The sequence below is a fragment of the Aulonocara stuartgranti genome, assembly GCF_965226115.1.
Source record: "Aulonocara stuartgranti genome assembly, chromosome: 18".
NCBI classification, from domain to species: domain Eukaryota; kingdom Metazoa; phylum Chordata; class Actinopteri; order Cichliformes; family Cichlidae; genus Aulonocara; species Aulonocara stuartgranti.
The window spans coordinates 4,126,667-4,144,927 of NC_138954.1; the positions used below are offsets into that span (position 1 = coordinate 4,126,667).

The 18,261-nt window shown below is 41.1% G+C and overlaps 1 protein-coding gene across 1 annotated transcript; it reads right to left on the reverse strand.

Moving 5' to 3' along the window:
* Window positions 1–5,439: 5,439 nt before the first annotated feature.
* Window positions 5,440–7,786, reverse strand: LOC309694521 (tripartite motif-containing protein 16-like). The gene has a single exon (XM_082514669.1). It carries the CDS (start codon window positions 7,747–7,749, stop codon window positions 6,079–6,081), a length of 1,671 nt encoding a protein of 556 aa, XP_082370795.1. The 5' UTR covers window positions 7,750–7,786; the 3' UTR covers window positions 5,440–6,078.
* Window positions 7,787–18,261: the final 10,475 nt, after the last annotated feature.

Consider the following 18,261-nt stretch of genomic DNA (forward strand, 5'->3'; position numbering starts at 1 on the left):
ATTGTTTTAGGATTTAAAAACTCTCAAAACAAACATTTGCTTCCTTCTCTCAACTCCAAATTAAGTTCCTTTTTCCTCAGTTACATTTTTATTCTTACTCCTAAATCAGACATTTTGTACTGGAGTACATCTCTGAATTTAACGTTAACCTTAAAAACACATTCTTTTTTTTTTTAATCTATTCCTGGTGCAACTAATATTCAAACATTTAGTGTCACGGTTTGTTAAAGTTTTTTCCATCCGAGTTACTGGCAGCCATCTCAGCGAGGCCTGTGCCAATATGTTGGCTTCCCTAAAATCAAATAAAGGAGAGCCTGTCTTGCATTCAGAGCCGTTCTGAATGCAAGACAGGCTGATTCAATTTAAAGCTTTGTACAGACTTCATTATTCAAAGACTAAACAACAAAATATTTGGCAAACAGTGACACTGACACACAGACAGAAAGCATAGCTGGCAGGGTTTTCAGTTGTTTATTTTTTAAAATTCAACTTTATTTATATAGCACCGAATTACAACAGCATTTGCCTCAAGGCGTTTAAGGACATGCATGAACCTCTTAATTTCACTCAACAGTCAACATGAGGCAATGGATTGGAACAATGACCTCATATTTTTGTTTTTCTCAGCCAAGAGGATATGTAAATCTCCACATGCTCCGTCCTCATCTTTGTCTTTACGTGTGTGCAGAATTTCATTTTAAAATATTTCAGTTAATTATCATACTCATGTTGGATAAAATCCATCCATCCAGCTTATTTAATTTGGGTTAAAGGGAACTGGACCCTATGGTTGATTCCCTTTTGCTAAAGCGTTTATTTAGCGATGGATCAGGTGACAATGAATCCTCCTTTAGTTATACAGCAATAGGCTGCTGAGGGATTCCCATGATTCATTGAGGGTTTCTTCTTTAGTCAAGTTTCGCGCTCACTATGTGTTAATAAACCTGCATTGAAACATTACTTGTTATTAATCTATGGCTCTCTTACACATCATGCCTTTTGTCCTGTCTTCCTCCCCTCATCCCAACTGGTCGCAGCAGATGGCCTTAAGGCGACTGTAAAATTGAATTAAACTGAACTGTCATAGTGGAAGAGGCGGGACATGCAGGACAAACACAGGTAGTCATTAAATTTTTAAACTCTGGTTCTCTCCTGTGTTTGCTTGTATCCCATCTCTCTCTGCTCTCTTCTCTTTCCCCTCACACCCAACTGGTCACAGCAGATGGCTGCCTCTCCCTGAGGCTGGTTTCTTTCTGTTCCTTAAAGTAAGTTTTTCTCCGCCACCAAGTGCTTGCTCATAAAGGGTGCTGAGATTGTTGGGGGGTGCTTTCAAATATTGTAATATTGTGGGCTCTTTATGTTTTTTTATTAGTGTGTTATCAAATATGGAACTTTGCTTAAGTGCTGGTGTCGTGGTCACTGACCTCCTGCACTGGCATACCATCTCTCTCTCTTTCTAGCCCTATTTTTTCCTCCCTTTCTTTGTATGCATATATGTTTGTGGGCGTGTTTTGTTTACTCTTTCAGAGGCGGTACTTCCCAGCTTCCCCGCCTTCCTGGCAAACTCTCACTTCTTAAATACTGCTGATTAACATACCTCCTCCTCATGTGGTTATCAGACGGCCTATTTTAGGCTAAAGCAATTCCTCATTTTTTGCCTGACTGTTGCATTACAAAGGGTTATTGGCTTCTGGCTTCTTCATGTAATCCATAGGGTCGTTTTCAGATCTAACCTGTGATTCTGTGCAGACTACTCCAGTGTCTCAGAAGCCCTTGTGTATTTGTAACAGTCTGACAATGTGTGTTTGTGCCCACAGTGTTACCGACTCTCTCAGAATAAATTGCATCTTAGAAAATTATTATTTTTCCGGCACTTAAAAGCAACCTGTAAAACCTACATAAACATTACTCAGTGTCCTGTGAGTGAGTCTTCCTTTCTGTGACTTCCATGATAGCTGGACTTTTTTCTTCTTCATATTTTAACAGGCCATTACTCGGGTATTTGTCAATGGATTTATCCAAAATTACAGATCTTTGGTTCATTTAGATGGTAAGAAAGGCCGGTGAAAATTTCAGGATTTTATCTTTAATATGTGAAATAAAGTGAAAGTGGGTCAACAGACCATTTTTCAAAAAGTATGTCTTGAAAAGTATTTGACATGTGAACCTATGTCACCCTAATCAATCTTTGCACCCAAACTTTGGATCATAACCATAACTTTTATAAAGGAAAGCAGTGTCTCATGATTTATGATGTGACGCAATTTGCAAATTTTGAACTAATTTCATTGACCAATAAATCACTGTTTTATTCTTTCCACAATAATTAACAACTTTCAGCTTTTAATGTATTTGAAAAAAAAAACAACAACATGAAAATGGGTTTTTGGAGCTGGATGGTCTCCAAAGCACTTTGGGTCAACTTTTGTTGTTTAAATGTGCTATAAATATAAATAGATAAAATATATAAATAAAAATAAATGAATAAATACAATAAAAATCTATAAATAAAATATAGGTGACAGTTAAAACAAAAAATTTCAGTCATTTTTCATAGTGCATGCTGGACTTACCAGATAGAAACAAAATATGGACTGGACTATTGATATCTGGATAAATCCGCCACCTCTAACTCAGTTCCCACAAAGCTCCAAACTGCCAGGAGTAAAATAGAAAAATGTATGTGTGCTGTTTGTAATGAGCTGTTTGTGAAGACACCCAGCTGTGACTAAGGAATGACAAAGACAAAACCATGAAAAGCAGGGCTCATGTTACTCTGGAGACACAAGGCATTGTGTCTGTCAGGTAAAATATGTACATCAGTCTGCTCTGTGACAATACTACACAATGCATTTTTTCCATAAGTTCCACTGCACCTGCTCTACAGCTTCGATTTAATACACTGATAAGCTCCAAGTGCTCTGAATGCACCACTGAATGTACATTTTTATGCTGACCCAACAGATGTTGATTAGAGTTTATTTCCTGAAATAGAAAGCACTTCTTACAACATCCTGTTCTGTGACAGTCTTTGGGCATCTTTCCAATTTCAGACTTCCTCTTTTAAATCAAAGGAGGAACTTCTTTGTTTTAAAACAAAAAAGTTCAAGTTATGACTGTCATCCTTTAGCACAAACGTTTCCACTCTTAAGAGGCTGACGGGTAAATTATCTGATACCTTACATGGTTTAAAACCTGTGTTCTAGATTTCAGAACTCTATATAAAATAAAATTAAATACATTAAAAGTTACTGTTGTCTTTTTATACAGTCTGAAATGTAAACCTGCAGCTACATTACATGAACTTGCTGTGTGTGTCACACTGATTACAAAACTTTAGCAGAATTTTTCTTTTTTAATTAAAGGTTTAAAAACAAGTAGCACACATGGTCAGCGATGGGAACCATTCACTAATCAATAGTATATTGCCAAAAGTATTTGATCAACCATCAAAATAATTGAATTCAGCTTTCCAATCAATTACTTGGGTACAATTGTATAAAATCAAACACCTGAACATGCCATACATATTAGCTGGATGGCCCTTTCCTGATCCAAAATGACTGTGCACAAAGCAAGGTCCACTGGTCCAAGCAACCCAATGAAAAACTTTAAGAATGAATTAGAGTGAAGACTGCAAGCCAGGGTTTCTTGTCCAGCATCAGTGTCTGACTTGTGCTAACCACTGCACCACCGTGCATGTGTTGTGACTTTGAAGATCAAAATCACAGCACAGTAAGTTACTTTCCAGCTATTAATCCAGTTTAGTAAATCCATGAATTGATTGACAGAGGAATCAGATATTGCCTTTTATTATTGCATTTTATTCTGTATTACCTAGTAATGCCTTACCATGCTTATCAATGTGTTGTCATGCTCTTTTTCCTGAAGGAAAGCTGTTTAATGAAAATCTCGAGACCCTTCATCACAGCAGACAGCTGAATGTGTCAAAAAGAGGCCCAAAAGTGGGTTGACAGAAATTTTTTGGTAGAAACATATTTTGAAAAGTGTTTGATATATAACCTTGAAGTGTCATAGCAATCATACTATGTGCTCAAACAATATTTTTAGACAAAATTTTAGGCAAATCAAAGATGATCAAGCAGAAAATATTCTAAAAATTGCCTAATCTGCAATGGAATGATGCTTTTGTCTTTTGAAGGCTATAAATGGATGCGTGTGCTCTTGTTGCATTGCTGACTTACAATAGAACAAAGGAGTTCCTGTTGCAACTCATTTGGTTTAAAATAAGGAAGTTCCAGATGGAACTTCTTTGTTTTAAACTTCATGTCATGAGAGCTGACAGACATGAGCTGAACACCTTCAACAGATGAATTGAACAGTGAAAGATGAAATGTGTGTGAAGGTTCTCAGTCATCCAGGTCATCGTAGTCAAAGGAGCTTGCAAAGAAAAGCGTCTGGACTTCTTTAAGTTGCTTGAAGACGTTTCACCTCTCATCCGAGAAGCTTCTTCAGTTCTAAGGTCAAATGGTGGGGAGTCCCAGATATAAACCTAGTGGGAGTTTCCCCCCACAGAGGGACAAAAGGACCCCCTGATGATCCTCTAATCACCTGAGCCAAGGTGTGAAACTGGGTGTGGGTCCCAATCAGCCAGGGTTTTGGGTGAGCTCATTGTGAAACCTGGCCCCACCTTATCATGTGAATTCCTGAGGTCAGATGGCCCAGGATGTGAGTGGGCGTTAAGGCGTCTGGGGAGGGAACTGAAAACTGGATTATAGATGGCAGACAGTTGGTGTCGTAAACCACTGCCTCTGTTCAAAGATGGTCACTCACAGTGGACATAGATGGCTTCTTTCACTCCTCTTTCAACTCTTTCCACCATTTGACCTTAGAACTGAAGAAGCTTCTCAGATGAGAGGTGAAACGTCTTCAAGCAACTTAAAGAAGTCCAGACGCTTTTCTTTCCAAGCTCCTTTGACAGTGAAAGATGAAGCACATCTGCTTATTCCATCCTCTGCACTCCCCTCCAGGTAGTCTCTGATAGATCTCATACGTGGGGGTGAGCATTGACAGCTTGGAGGATAGAGTTTGGTCCCAGACTGTGGAGATATGGGATTGCCACTGGCTGAAGAAGCTCATTTTGATATCTAAGATAAGCTAGATCTTTATTGCCACTGTTACCAGAACAATGAAACAGTTTGGTATCTCTCCATTGGCAGCTTGTAGGATTTTACAGTGATAGAAAATTGTCCAACACGTTTTTTAGATTTTACTGACAGAACACTTTCCTAATCAGAATAAGGAAAAATAGAACTGAAAGAATGGACTGAAGACAGAAGACTTTGATCAAAGTTTATTTATTACACATATCTTCAGTTTGTTTGCACCTTAAGTATTAAATAAGTTACATATTGCATTCAGTATTAATAATTGAATGATCTATACTTAGATTATTATCATGATAAGAAACAACAAAAGTATTTTTTTTCTACCAAAAAGACAAATGTGTATGTGATTACAGATTTCATTTCTAAATGTACAAAATGGTGGGAACAAAATCTCTGTGATAAAGAGTTTTCTCTGTTAAAGACTATGATGTAGGACAGAAACAATAATATACAATTAAAAGAATATAAACATTAAGATAACTGAAAAGTTTAAATTTCATTTGGAGAAAGATAGCCTCCATGGCTAAACAGACACAAGAAAGAGCTAAATGGATTTGTTCACCCATATATTTATACAAGCACTTTCTTCAACATTTAAGTACTGTCTAAATAACATCCACTCACATTAACCTAAGGTTCAATGTCTTAGCAAAGGATACTTTAGCATGCACACTGGAGCAAGCAGGGATTGAACCACCAGAATTCCAATTAGGATGTGACCTCCTTTAACTCCTGGGCTAGTGTCACCCACAAGAAACAAACAAACAAACAAAAAACTCCACCTAAATAACTCAAGAAAACATCAAGAAGATGTCAAAGTACAACACATAATGTTTGATTAACAGCTGAACTCTCTGCAATGAAGAAACATCACAATGATGATGGAGAGAAATTAAAAGGGAAACTAAAGTACAGATTTTTAACCCACAACAATATGAAAGACTTCAGTCTATTTCAGTTTAATGAACTCAGCTTTGGTATCATGAGAATTACGACACCAAAGTCCAGCATAGAGCGGCTGAGTGAATGTGGTCTGGACTCTGTGGAGGAGAGTCATGGTTTCAGAGACGCTGTAGAAGGACAAAATACCTGCTCTGTGATCCAGGTACACTCCTACTCTGGAGGAACGAGGACCTGAGACACGAGTTTTAATGTTGTTGTACCAAAATGTAAAACTGTTGTTGTTGCAATTTAATGCCCAAGATTTGTCATTACGTCCAAATGCACATTCATTGTCCCACCCTGCTCTATTGATAGTGTTGTATGCTACTGCTACATAAACGTTTCCTCCACTCTCCACCTCCCAGTAACAGCGTCCAGGTAGACTCTCTCCGCTCAGGACCTGAGACCATCCAGTGAATCTGTCTGGATGATCAGAATAAGACTGTTTCTTTGTGGATGTTGCTTTTCTGTTCTCCTCTGATAATAACAGACATGCATTTGCAGTGTTTGGATCCAGTGAGATTTCACATGAATATTTTAAGAATTCAGCTCTGGTCTTTGGCCCAGGTTGTGATAGTAAAACATCCACTTCAGTGACTGTCAGTGAGATGTTTGTCCATTCCTCTCTCAGAATGTCCTGTAGTTTATCTCTGACCTCTGACACAGCTGCTGTCACATCCTCAAAATACCTCAGAGGACGGATATTGATGCAGGATAAGTCTGTAGACTTGATGAGTGCTGACAGTGAGGGGTAGTTGTGTAGAAACTGGATGTGATCCTCTGTGTGTGAGAGCTGCTTCAGCTCAGCATCTTTCCTCTTCAGCTCAGTGATCTCCTGCTCCAGCTTCTCCTGAAGCTCTTTGACTCGACTCACTTCAGTTTCCTGCTGGGATCTGATCTGCTGCTTCACATCAGAGCTTCTTTTCTGGATGAGATGGATCAGCTCAGTGAAGATCTTCTCACTGTGCTCCACTGTTTGATCAGCAGACTGATTGATGGCCTCCACCTCCTGTTGAAGCAGCTTCACATCTTTCTCTCTGTCCTGGATTCTCTGCTGGATGTTTTGTCGACTCACCTCCAGCTCTCTCTGCCTCTCAGTCCTTTCTGCTGCAGCTGAGACTGTGTTGTGGCCTTTATGTTCATCCACAGAGCAGAGATAACAGATACTCTGCTGATCAGTACGACAGAACATCTTCATCACCTCATCATGACGAGAGCAGATGTTCTCCTGGAGCTTCTTGGAGGGCTCCACCAGCTTGTGTTTCTTGAATGGAGCCACATCATAATGAGGTTGAAGGTGTTTCTCACAGTAAGATGCCAGACATTCTAAACATGACTTGAAGGCTTTCAGTTTCCTTTCAGCACAGAAATCACAGGCCACGTCTTCAGGTCCAGCATATATGTGATCAGCAGGAGCAGCTTGGAGTCCAGTCTTCTTCAGCTCCTCCACTAAAACTGCTAACATGGTGCTTTTTACCAGGACAGGCCTCGCTGTGAAAGTCTGTCTGCACTGAGGGCAGCTGTAGATTTTCTTCTTTTCCTCTCCATCCCAAAAGTCATTAATACAGTTCATGCAGTAGCTGTGTCCACAGGGAAGAGTCACTGGATTCTTCAGTAGATCCAAACAGATCGAACAAGAGAAGGTTTCTCGGTCCAGCTGAACACTTTTCTGTGCCATTTCTCTTCTCAGTGTCAGTGACTGTGTGCGTTTCTGTTTCTTATAACTGAAACTAGTGTGAGCTCTGATCTAACATGACTTTCTGGTTTGAATGGGGCAAGTCAGCTCTTACACGTCACCACAAGAGGAGGGAACAAGGAAACATGGAAAAAGAGGAGTTGCTGGGTTTGAGAGCAGCAAGAAGAGGGAGGGCTACCTGGGTGTATCAGGCTTTCTGGCTTCAGGAAGATGAGAGTTATGTGTTTATCTCTTTTTCTGTTCAAGCCTTTAGAGTAAATGAATCAATAATTTCATGTTACTCATTTCCTCATGTAAATCTGCTAAATGAATTGCCTCACTTCCTTACAGAGAAAATAATGACAATAGACTAGTCTCATGGACCTGCCCATAGAAACCCGTATATGGGCCCAAAAAGGTAAAACTGCAGTAGGCCAAGTGTGGGAACACTCAGTTGTGATAAGTCCTTGCCACATAGCCCTACAGATCACCAGCATCTACATGTCGTGGACCCACACATCTCTCTCCCCAAATGTGATCTTGGTGGGAGATTTCAACATTCACATGGACAATAATGACCTTCTGCTCACCAGAGACTTTTCCTCCTGTCTCGAAGGCTCTGAATTTCAACAATTTATCGACTTTCCCACTCACTCTAAAGGACACACCCTGGACTTGGTCTGCTGTTCTGGTCTTACTCCCTCGAATCTTTCTGCTACTGAAATCCCCATAACTGACCACTTCCTCCTTTCATTTAACCTCACTCTCTGCTGCTCTTCTACCAAGCCAACCCGTCTCATCTCGTTCCGCAACATCAAGAACATCGATATGGACATTCTCACTACCAGTTTGGACAATGTTCAGATTCCGGACTTCTATTCTACTCCTGATGATTTGTTGTTATATTATAATAATTGTCTACGCACTGTCCTTGATTCTCTGGCTCCTGTAAAAACCCACTCTGTTTCCTTCGCTCGCCCTGCTCCCTCCTACCTCTGACCTCCGAGCTCTGAAGGCCAAAGCTCGGCAGCTAGAGCATAAATATAAGAAATTTGGTTTAACTGTTGATTCAGAAATCTATAAATACCACGTACTTCAGTATAAAGACTCCATCAACAAGGCCAAACAAAGCTTCTACTCTGGTATTATCCGTTCTTATGAGGGTAATGCAAGGACTCTGTTTTAAGTTCTCAACAAACTAATTCAACCCCCCAACGCTTTACCACCGCACTTCTATTCCTCTGAAACCTGCAACTCCTTGATGCTGTTCGGGGCCCTATTTCAGGAAGCCGGTTTAGAAAACTCAGAGTGAAAAACGATACGCAGGGTTGAGTAACCCCGAACTGTCCAACTCGGAATATTCGGTTTCAGAAAGGCTGATAACAATTAGTTCAGTCAACGCGGAGTTGTTTTAACCCCAAGTGAAGCGCGCGGACGAGGATACATAAAGCCCTGATTAGTGGAGCACAGATTAAGCGAGTCACCATGGAGACGGAGGGAAAGAAGGCGCGGTCAATGTATTTCACAGCGCTTGAGGCCGAAATTCTGATGGCAGCATATGCCGATAACATGCAAATTTTGCGGAAAAAAGTAACACAGCCACAGCTGCAAAAGAAAGGGAGCATGCATGGCAAAACACAGCCGACAGAGTCAATGCGTGAGTGTTAATTTAAACATTGATCTAGGGATTTCCACCCATTTAACACGTTATTTTATTTTATTTTTTATTTTATACATTTTATTTTGTGACGTGATGTGAGCGCAGGTGCAACCCAACAGGCCCCAAACGTTCCTGGCAGCAAGTAAAAATGAAATATAAAAATATAGTCCAAACAGGTAAGGTGTAATTGTATTATGAGCCATAGTGCTTGGTCTGTTTGTCCCATGTAAATCAATTGCAGTTAGAGGCTACATTAATTTTCTTTCTGTAAGCACTTATTGAAATTATCTGAGCACATTACAAGTACATATTTGCTTACTCTGTATGCTCAAATGTGGCCCGTTATAGCCAACAGAAAAAAAGCGGAGGCCCGAAAAACAGGTGGGGGTCCTCCACCACCACCACTCACAGAGGCTGAGCAGTTGGCCCTCAGCCAAAACAGTGGGCGCCCTGTGGCTGAAGGCATCTCTGCGGGGACATCCTCTGAGTCAGTAACCCCGCAAGACACAAGTGCCTACATAAGGGGTAAATTCAAAATAATACATGATGTGCATATGTAACCACGGTAACTTCTGACCCCACTTCCGCCAGTCCCTTTATTGTGGCGGGAATGAATCCTGTATAAGTTCCGGGTCAATCAGCTGCATGTCCCTGCTCCTCTGGCTGCTGTTGTCCCTGTGGTTGGTGTACTTGTCAGATCACGACAAATTTTGCACTACAGGCCAGTTGACAGCGTGCAATAACCCGGCCGATTCATTCATCTTTACACTACCTCACACTCGACTCAACGGTGAGTTATTTGTTTGTTTTGTTTTGTCACAATTAATGTACATGCGGAGCCGCGATCGCACATCCTACAATGCCGGTAAGCTAATGCTAGGCTAGCGACAGTAAGTGCAATTACTAGTGTCATCTATTGAATATTGTTGTTTTTGTTTATTCCATTATGGCCGAATGTTGATTTAACGTATCTAGAGTGGAATGAGTGATTTGATTTTTGTAGTTTTGTCCGTTTTGGATGTTTTTTGTTACTTTTCTGATGAAATGCCGACACGGCCTATGAGATTTTGCATTGAGTTAAATTCCATTTACATTATTGAATCTGTTGCGCAACACCTGTGATTAAATGAGTTTTGTAAATATATTTGATTAACTTTGGATAATATTTATTAGCTTTAACGCTGATATACTTTGATGGGACCCATGAGAATGTCTTTCTATAATAGTATTTAGAATGACATTCATTATAAGAGATGATGGTTTATTGATTGTTGTATGAAACGTGGCATTGATTACTTGACTTTGTTATTTATGGATTTATGTATTTATTTTGTCACAGCAGTAGAATGCTGTTTCATTTTCTTCTGTGAATGATAATTTCTGTTTTTTGACCTTGTTTAGGTCAGGTTTTTTTTGTTCTCCCGCGATCAGCCCTGATCAGCGCGAGATGGCGAGCCACCCGACCACCGCTACGTTGCGGTAGGAATTGTGAACCTATGGACTGAATCACAAATTGTTGACACATGACCTATCACAGGTCCATGGAACTAAACTAAATCACATACTGGACTACACCTCATCCCACCTCCTTTTGGAACCTACTAAGCTGTTTTGTATTGTCAACATTATTTTTGTTTGTGATATATATGCATATGTTTTTATTTCTTTTGTACATACGTCTATACACTTCTCATAACAAACATAATATATATATATTTGAGCTCTACTTTTGTTTCCTGTGTTTTATTCACACCCTTAGGCTCCATAGTCGAATCTTATTCTGATAGCTCATTGTCTATGAGGCTGCAGTCAGGCGCCCTGGTTCTTTAACCGCGTTACACATACATCCTTTCTTCACAGTCACCTTTGCAGTGCTACTCATTCATTTGATAAACTCTTTACCATAATGAATTATTTTGTAGTGAAGTTATTTTCCTACTGATTTTGCCTTCCCTCAGTCTTGGTTGTCTTTGAGAGCATAATGACAATGAAGTGTAAGGTGATTGGTATGTTTGTTAATTGCCATTTGGTCCCTTGTAAGTTATAAGTGACCTGTATAAACCTCATATTCTATCAGTTGATGGTGATGGTGTACTGCATCTGGTGCAGCCTCCTGTTGAGCCAGACCAACATGCAGTTATGAGTACTCTTAATACTCCACAGATTATATGAGTTTACAGTAGAACAGCAATGTTGTTAATTTCTTTACTACAGGAAAATAATGAAGAAACATTGACAGCTGTTACAGAGGAGGAAGCAACAGAGACACTTTATGAGGTTTACATCTTTTAATACTTTGTGTACAGGAAATACAGGCGACCAATAAAGCCAGTTGAACAAAAAATCTGTTTATTCTTCTTTCAACATGTTGAGATGATGGGTCAAAGGAAATGATTGTGACATATGGTGTCTCTGACTGCTCTTCCATCTTGTATGTCCGTGGGAGGGTCAGGATGTTCATGGTTTGGATCACTGCTGATGTTTGGTTCAGAAGGACAGTGTTCTCCTCTAATTGTGGCAATGTTGTGAAGAATCACACATGCCACAATAATGTCACATGCCCTTTCTGGGGTGACCCTGAGTCTTTGAAGGCACTGGAACCAGGCCTTAAGCATTCCGATAGTCATTTCAACTCTGGCTCTTGTCCTGCAATGAGCCAGATTATATCGCTGCTGTGGGCCCCGTTCAGGGTCAGGGTAAGGGGTAAGCAAATAGGGTAAACATGGATACCCCCTATCACCAAGCAAGTAGCCAGTGAACTCTCCTAAGACAGAAGGATACACTTCAGTTCAAATGTCCCTGAAGCAATTGGTCTTTATATATTTTAAAGTATTCTCAACTCACCATGTCCAAATTTTGTGCTCAGTGTACATTCATGGAATATTTGTGAGTCATGGACAGAGCCTGGCCGCTTGGCTTCCACATTTGTGATAATGTTGGCAGCATCACATATGATCTTCACAGTGCAGAGAACACAAATTAGCATCCATTACTATAATGAAATAATTTGTTAGTTTGAAATGCTACAGGGAACTATGTACCTGTACATTAATGCTGTGGAAAGACTTCCTGTTCACATAGTCTCCTTCATTTACTGAAGGAGCAATGATTGGAATGTGAGTACCATCTATACAGCCAATCACGCCTGGGAACCCTGAAAATAAATGTACAATTTAAGTAGTAGTCCAAGTATCACCACATCATATATTAAGTTTTGTTCATCCTGATACCTGCAATTTTGTGGAATCCCTCTTTGATAAATCTTGTGGGTCTATGACCGGGGAACACCACAAACGAGTACAGGAGACATTTCAGTGCAACTGTAACATTCCTGACTGCCCGACAGACGGTAGCCTTGGAAACGTGCTCAGCATCACCAATATTATACAGAAAGCTCCCGTTTGCAAAAAAACGAAGTGCAATACAAATAATATGTACAGAACTGAGAGCATGTCCGCGATGTGTCACATGCGTAATATATGGCCTGAGGATGTTATCCAAATAACTTAGAGATTGTGCTGAGAAACGGTAACGTTCGCACAGAAAATCATCAGGAAATGATAAAATGTCCAAACGCGCTCTGATCACTCTCTCCCGGCGGTGAGCTCTGCGGAGAATTTGGGCTTCATGATCTACTGGCTCTTCAAGGAAGTGGCACGCCATGTCTGACACTTCCTACTGTCAGGTTTCCGACAAAGGGGCGGAGACAGTCAGGGTTAGTTGTAGTAAACCTGCTAGGGGGCAGGTTAGCTTCACGGAGTGTGTCGTCATAGTGACTCACTGAGGCTTCATCTGAACTCGCTTTGTGAAACCGAAAACCCAGAGTTTTCGTTAACTCAGGGTATACTTACTCAGTTTTTCCACTAAACCGGCTTCCTGAAACAGGGCCCTGGACTACGAAAATCAATAACATCCACCAGCAACTCAGATCAAATGTTGTGTCTACACCCTCTCCAGAACCTTTTCTCCTTTTTGAGCCGTTTTCCACTTTTCATCTTCCTGATTTATCTGATATTTCCGAGTTAATATGTAAATCAAAGCCTGCCACATGTCATCTTGACCCCATGCCCACAGGGCTTGTGAAATCCTGCCTCTCTTCTTTACTCCCACTCATTTCTGCTATCATTCACTCTTCTCTCACCACCGGTATCGTTCCCTCCTTATTGAAGACTGCTCTAGTCACTCCTGTACTGAAAAAACCTTCTTTAGATCCTAACAACTTTAACAACCTCCGTCCGATTTCCAATCTACCCTTCATTTCTAAGATACTTGAAAAAGTGGTTGCAGCTCAACTTCATTTACACCTGGTTAATAATAACATCTACAAGTGATTTCAATCTGGTTTTCGCTCATGTCACAGTACCGAAACTGCTCTACTTAAAGTCACTAACGATCTTCTAATCGGAGCTGACTCTGGTCTTCTCACCATTCTCGTCCTTTTAGATCTGAGCTCAGCCTTTGACACCATTTCTCACTCTGTCCTTCTAAGCAGACTTTCCTCTCTCGGCATCTCTGACACACCCCTCGCCTGGTTTCAATCATATCTCCTCGACCGTTCCCAGTTTATTCAACTAAGATCATTCCGCTCTCGTCTATTCCCCGTCACCTCTGGTGTACCCCAAGGCTCAGTTTTAGGCCCTCTTCTCTTTATAATATACATCCTCCCTCTAGGTACCATCTTCCGCAAATTTGATCTTCAGTTTCACTGTTTTGCTGATGACACCCAGTTATATCTCTCTTGCAAACCTGATTCCTCCCTCCCACCTTCTTCCCTTACAGAATGTCTATCCGAGTTAAAATCCTGGTTTACCTCTAATTTTCTAAAGCTCAATGAGGATAAAACTGAGATCCTCCTTATTGGCACCAAATCCAACCTTTTGAAGGCAAACCATTTCTCACTCACCATCGATAACTCCACAGTTTTCCCCTCTCCTCAGGTTAAGAGCCTTGGTGTCATCCTAGACAGTTCACTTTCCTATAAATCTCACATCAATAATCTCACCCGTTCTGCCTACTTCCATCTACGTAACATTAACAGATTGCTTCCTTCTCTTTCCACCCAGTCTACGTCCATTCTTGTCCACGGTCTTGTTACCTCCCATACTGACTACTGCAATTCTCTTTTGCATGGTCTCCCCCAAAAATCCCTCCATACTGGTTCAGAACTCTGCTGCTCGCATTATCACCAGAACCCCCTCCTACCAGCACATCACCTGTTCTTCAGGAACTTCACTGGCTCCCTGTGAAATTCCGGATAATTTTCAAACTTCTTCTGCTCACCTTCAAGGCCATTCATAACCTCGCTCCTTCTTACCTTTCTGACCTGTTAACCACCACTTGTTCTGCCCGTTCACTTTGTTCTTCTTCTTCTATCCAGCTTACTGTACCTTCCTTCCGCCTCACCACCATGGGAAGCAGAGCTTTCAGCTGCTCTGCTCCCAGGCTGTGGAACTCTCTGCCCCCAGAAATAAGAAATATTGGTTCTCTCCCCCAGTTTAAATCCCAACTCAAAACTCATCTGTTCAAATCTGCATATTCACTGTGAATCCACTGTTTGTTCATTTTATCTTGTGCTTTATTTTATTGTTCTTATTCTGCCATTGTTTTACTAAGTGTTTTATCTTATTGTAAAGTGTCCTTGGGTGACTTGAAAGGCGCTCATAAATAAAATTTATTATTATTATTATTATTATTACTGTTGACAGCTACAGTCAGTAGACTCTGACTGTAGGATTGCAGACTGTCAAATTCTTTCACTGAAATCAAGCTCATGTGGAATAACTTTGTTAAAACACAAGAGTCACAACAGTCATACCGCTGACCATGACAGGACCATGACATACCGAATATATTTTGACTCTTTTCATTAGTCAAATGAAACCGAATAGCTTTGTTTAGATTGGCCAGTATAAGAACTACCTTCCTATCCAAGCCACTTTAGTGAGCAGAGTTACTGTTAGGGTGTTAGTTCACATTTTTGTTTTATTTTCTTGAACAGCACGGGACCTAAATACAATATTAAGAGAAAAGCTATATTTTTATTATGCAAAGCATAACAGGTACAATGTGTTCTTCCACAAGAACCTCACTCTGACAAAGAAGACAACATAGACGACCAGATAAATTGGTCTTTTACTGCCCTCTACTGCTTTGTATTGAATCTATTTTTCACAGTTAAATCTTAGTGGGGGAAAAAGAGAGTTCAGAACTTTGTTTCACAGAAAAGGAGAAGGCAGCTTGTGAGTAAAAAAACAAGATATTTTGTTTTCACAGTTAAAGTCATGCAGCACTTTGTCTTGTGAAGAAAATATGTCACCCTCGGTTTAACCACACTGACAAAAAGCTGCTGTATAGATGATCAACACACAAATTTGACCACTGCAGGGCACATTAAAGCACCGCAAACTGAAAACCGATAATAATGAATTACAGTAGTCCAGCCTAGAAGTAATAAATGCATGAACTGTCATGGGTTCATGTGTTTTTTGTGGACTTATTTATATTTCTGGGGTTGTCTTGGGAAGGCAGTCCTCGCTGGTCGCCCGTGTCTCTGTTTAACATGCCATGCTGTCATATGTTCGTTGTTGTTCTCTCCCAGTCCCACATTTCCATCTGTATGAGTGTGTGTGTGTGTGTGTGTGTGTGTGTGTGTGTGTGTGTGTGTGTGTGTGTCGGGGGGGTGCCCAGAGTTTCCTGTAACATCAGGCCCAGAGAGTTTTTCCCTGCAGTGGAGCCAGCCACACCTGAGGGATAATTACATGCACCTGTCAGCCTCGTCTGGAGGGCTAATTAACGGAGTAGCTGAGCTGCAGTCGATGCTGGATTGTTAAGAGAAATCAGTTATTTCCCAGCAATTGTGGGACAGTGTTTTTGGAGTTGAGAAGTGGCGTGTACTTACCAGTTGCTTGTTGTTTTCCCAGAGTGTTGTGGACACGAGTGGAGGGAGTTGAGCGCTCTGTACATAGACACCACAAGGGGGAAAGAAACTCACCAAGGTCACTCGAGAAGTCACAACATGGGAGCAAGAAGCAAGCACAAGAAGCAAAAACTCACATACAGAGGATTGTTTGCTCTTGTCATTATTGTTATTCACTATAAATAAGTTTACAGTTTGCTGCACAGTCCTGTGTTTGGGTCCTGCTTCCACACCCCTTGACATGAACTTGGTTTTCGGCGTCACTCTGAGTGGCCAGTGCTTTCTGTGTCTGTGCTTTCTGTTTCCTTGCCAAATAAACTAAGGACAGATTATTTTCTTCCTGAACCTGCCAGTGTTCCCGATGTTTATTTAAATTCTGATTTTGTGAGTTTAAAGTCCAAAAATAACTTTTTTCAACTGTATAACTGTGAACTTGTATAACAGTTGTATGATTGTATAACTGTCAAGCTACAGTTTAGTTGTACATGTACGATGACAAAAAAGGGCTTTTCTATTCTACGCTGGTGTTTCTAAACTGGTTGTGTGAGTTTGGTATAGAAAATGTGACGTGAACATTTCTGGACCAAATATGAGTGAAAGTGTTGTCCCTGAGCCTGTCATTGACTGTTCTGTCTCAATTAATTCTGTGTGTGACTTGGAACAAAATTAGAAAAGAACCTATTGACAATGTTTCTAAGGATGCTTCCCCTAAGACGGCTTCCATGCCTCCACCTGTATCAGAGACCAAACCTGCGGGTCCCTCTCCTCCTGAGCCAGAGGCACAACCCCAGCTTGAGCCACCAGAGCCTGTCGTTTGCCTACTGCAGGGGTATCAAACTCCAGGCCTTGTGGTCCGGTGTCCTGCAGGTTTTAGATATCATCCTGGGTCAACACACCTGAATCAAAGGATTAGTTCATTAATAGGCGTCTGGAGACCTTCAAGATATGTTGAGGAGGTAATTTAGCCATTTAAACCAGCTGTGTTGGATCAAGGACACATCTAAAACCTGCAGGACACCGGCCCTCGAGGCCTGGAGTTTGACACCTGTGGCCTACTGAGTGCCTGCGCATCACTGGTTTTTTTGATGTAAAAAGAAGTTTACTTCCAGAAATATGAAAGGTACGATAAGAATAATAAATACGACAAACAAACAACAATAATGATGAGATGATGAGATAGCCTTTATTTGTCAGTTGCAGGTCTTTTGCCCACAACCGCCTAACAATACAATAATAACAATAAAATATAAGTTAAAGTGTCAGTTATCCACTGATTCAAAGGGATAAGTGAAGACTTCGTTTTAGGAATTTCCACCAGTCAAGAAATCCTCCCCATCCCCCATCCCCCATCCCCCCACCCCGACCTTACATACACAACACAGACATCACATGGGGAGACACAGGTCGGAGACCGGTAGTATTATGGAAAAACACTGAAATGTACAATACAATGGGCAAGTCGAGGAGGGGACTTGGGTGCTCCTATGGGAGGACAGCATGAGAACAGAAAAAAACCCCTCCTCTGCACAAAGAGCACATAAATGTCCAGATCACAACATCATGAAGCATGTGAAAAGCAACAGGGGTGGGTAAGGGGTGAGAAGCTGATGCAGACACAGCCATGCTGCCCTGCAGCTATTCATCCAGCGCTGGGCCCAGACCCACCGTCCGACTCAGCCTTGGAGATAAGCGTACGAGGGCGTTTGGAACGAAGAGTCTAAACACAGTTTGTTATCAGGGGACAAATTGTTTGTTATGTTCAGCTCCAGCCTTGAGACCGCAGCAGGCGCCGATATGGTAGCCGCATGAAATAATGGTGGTGTTCTTTCTTTAGTGCAAACCACTGCATGACAATTTTACAGTCTGTCTAATGTCCATCACTGGTTCCTCACCATTCCCAATGGAGAGCCGTGAGCCTCTCCACGATGTTATCCAGCTA

Excerpts from the sequence above, each read along its gene's own strand:
- LOC309694521 (XM_082514669.1), bottom strand. The coding sequence starts at position 7,749 with ATGGCACAGAAAAGTGTTCAGCTGGACCGAGAAACCTTCTCTTGTTCG.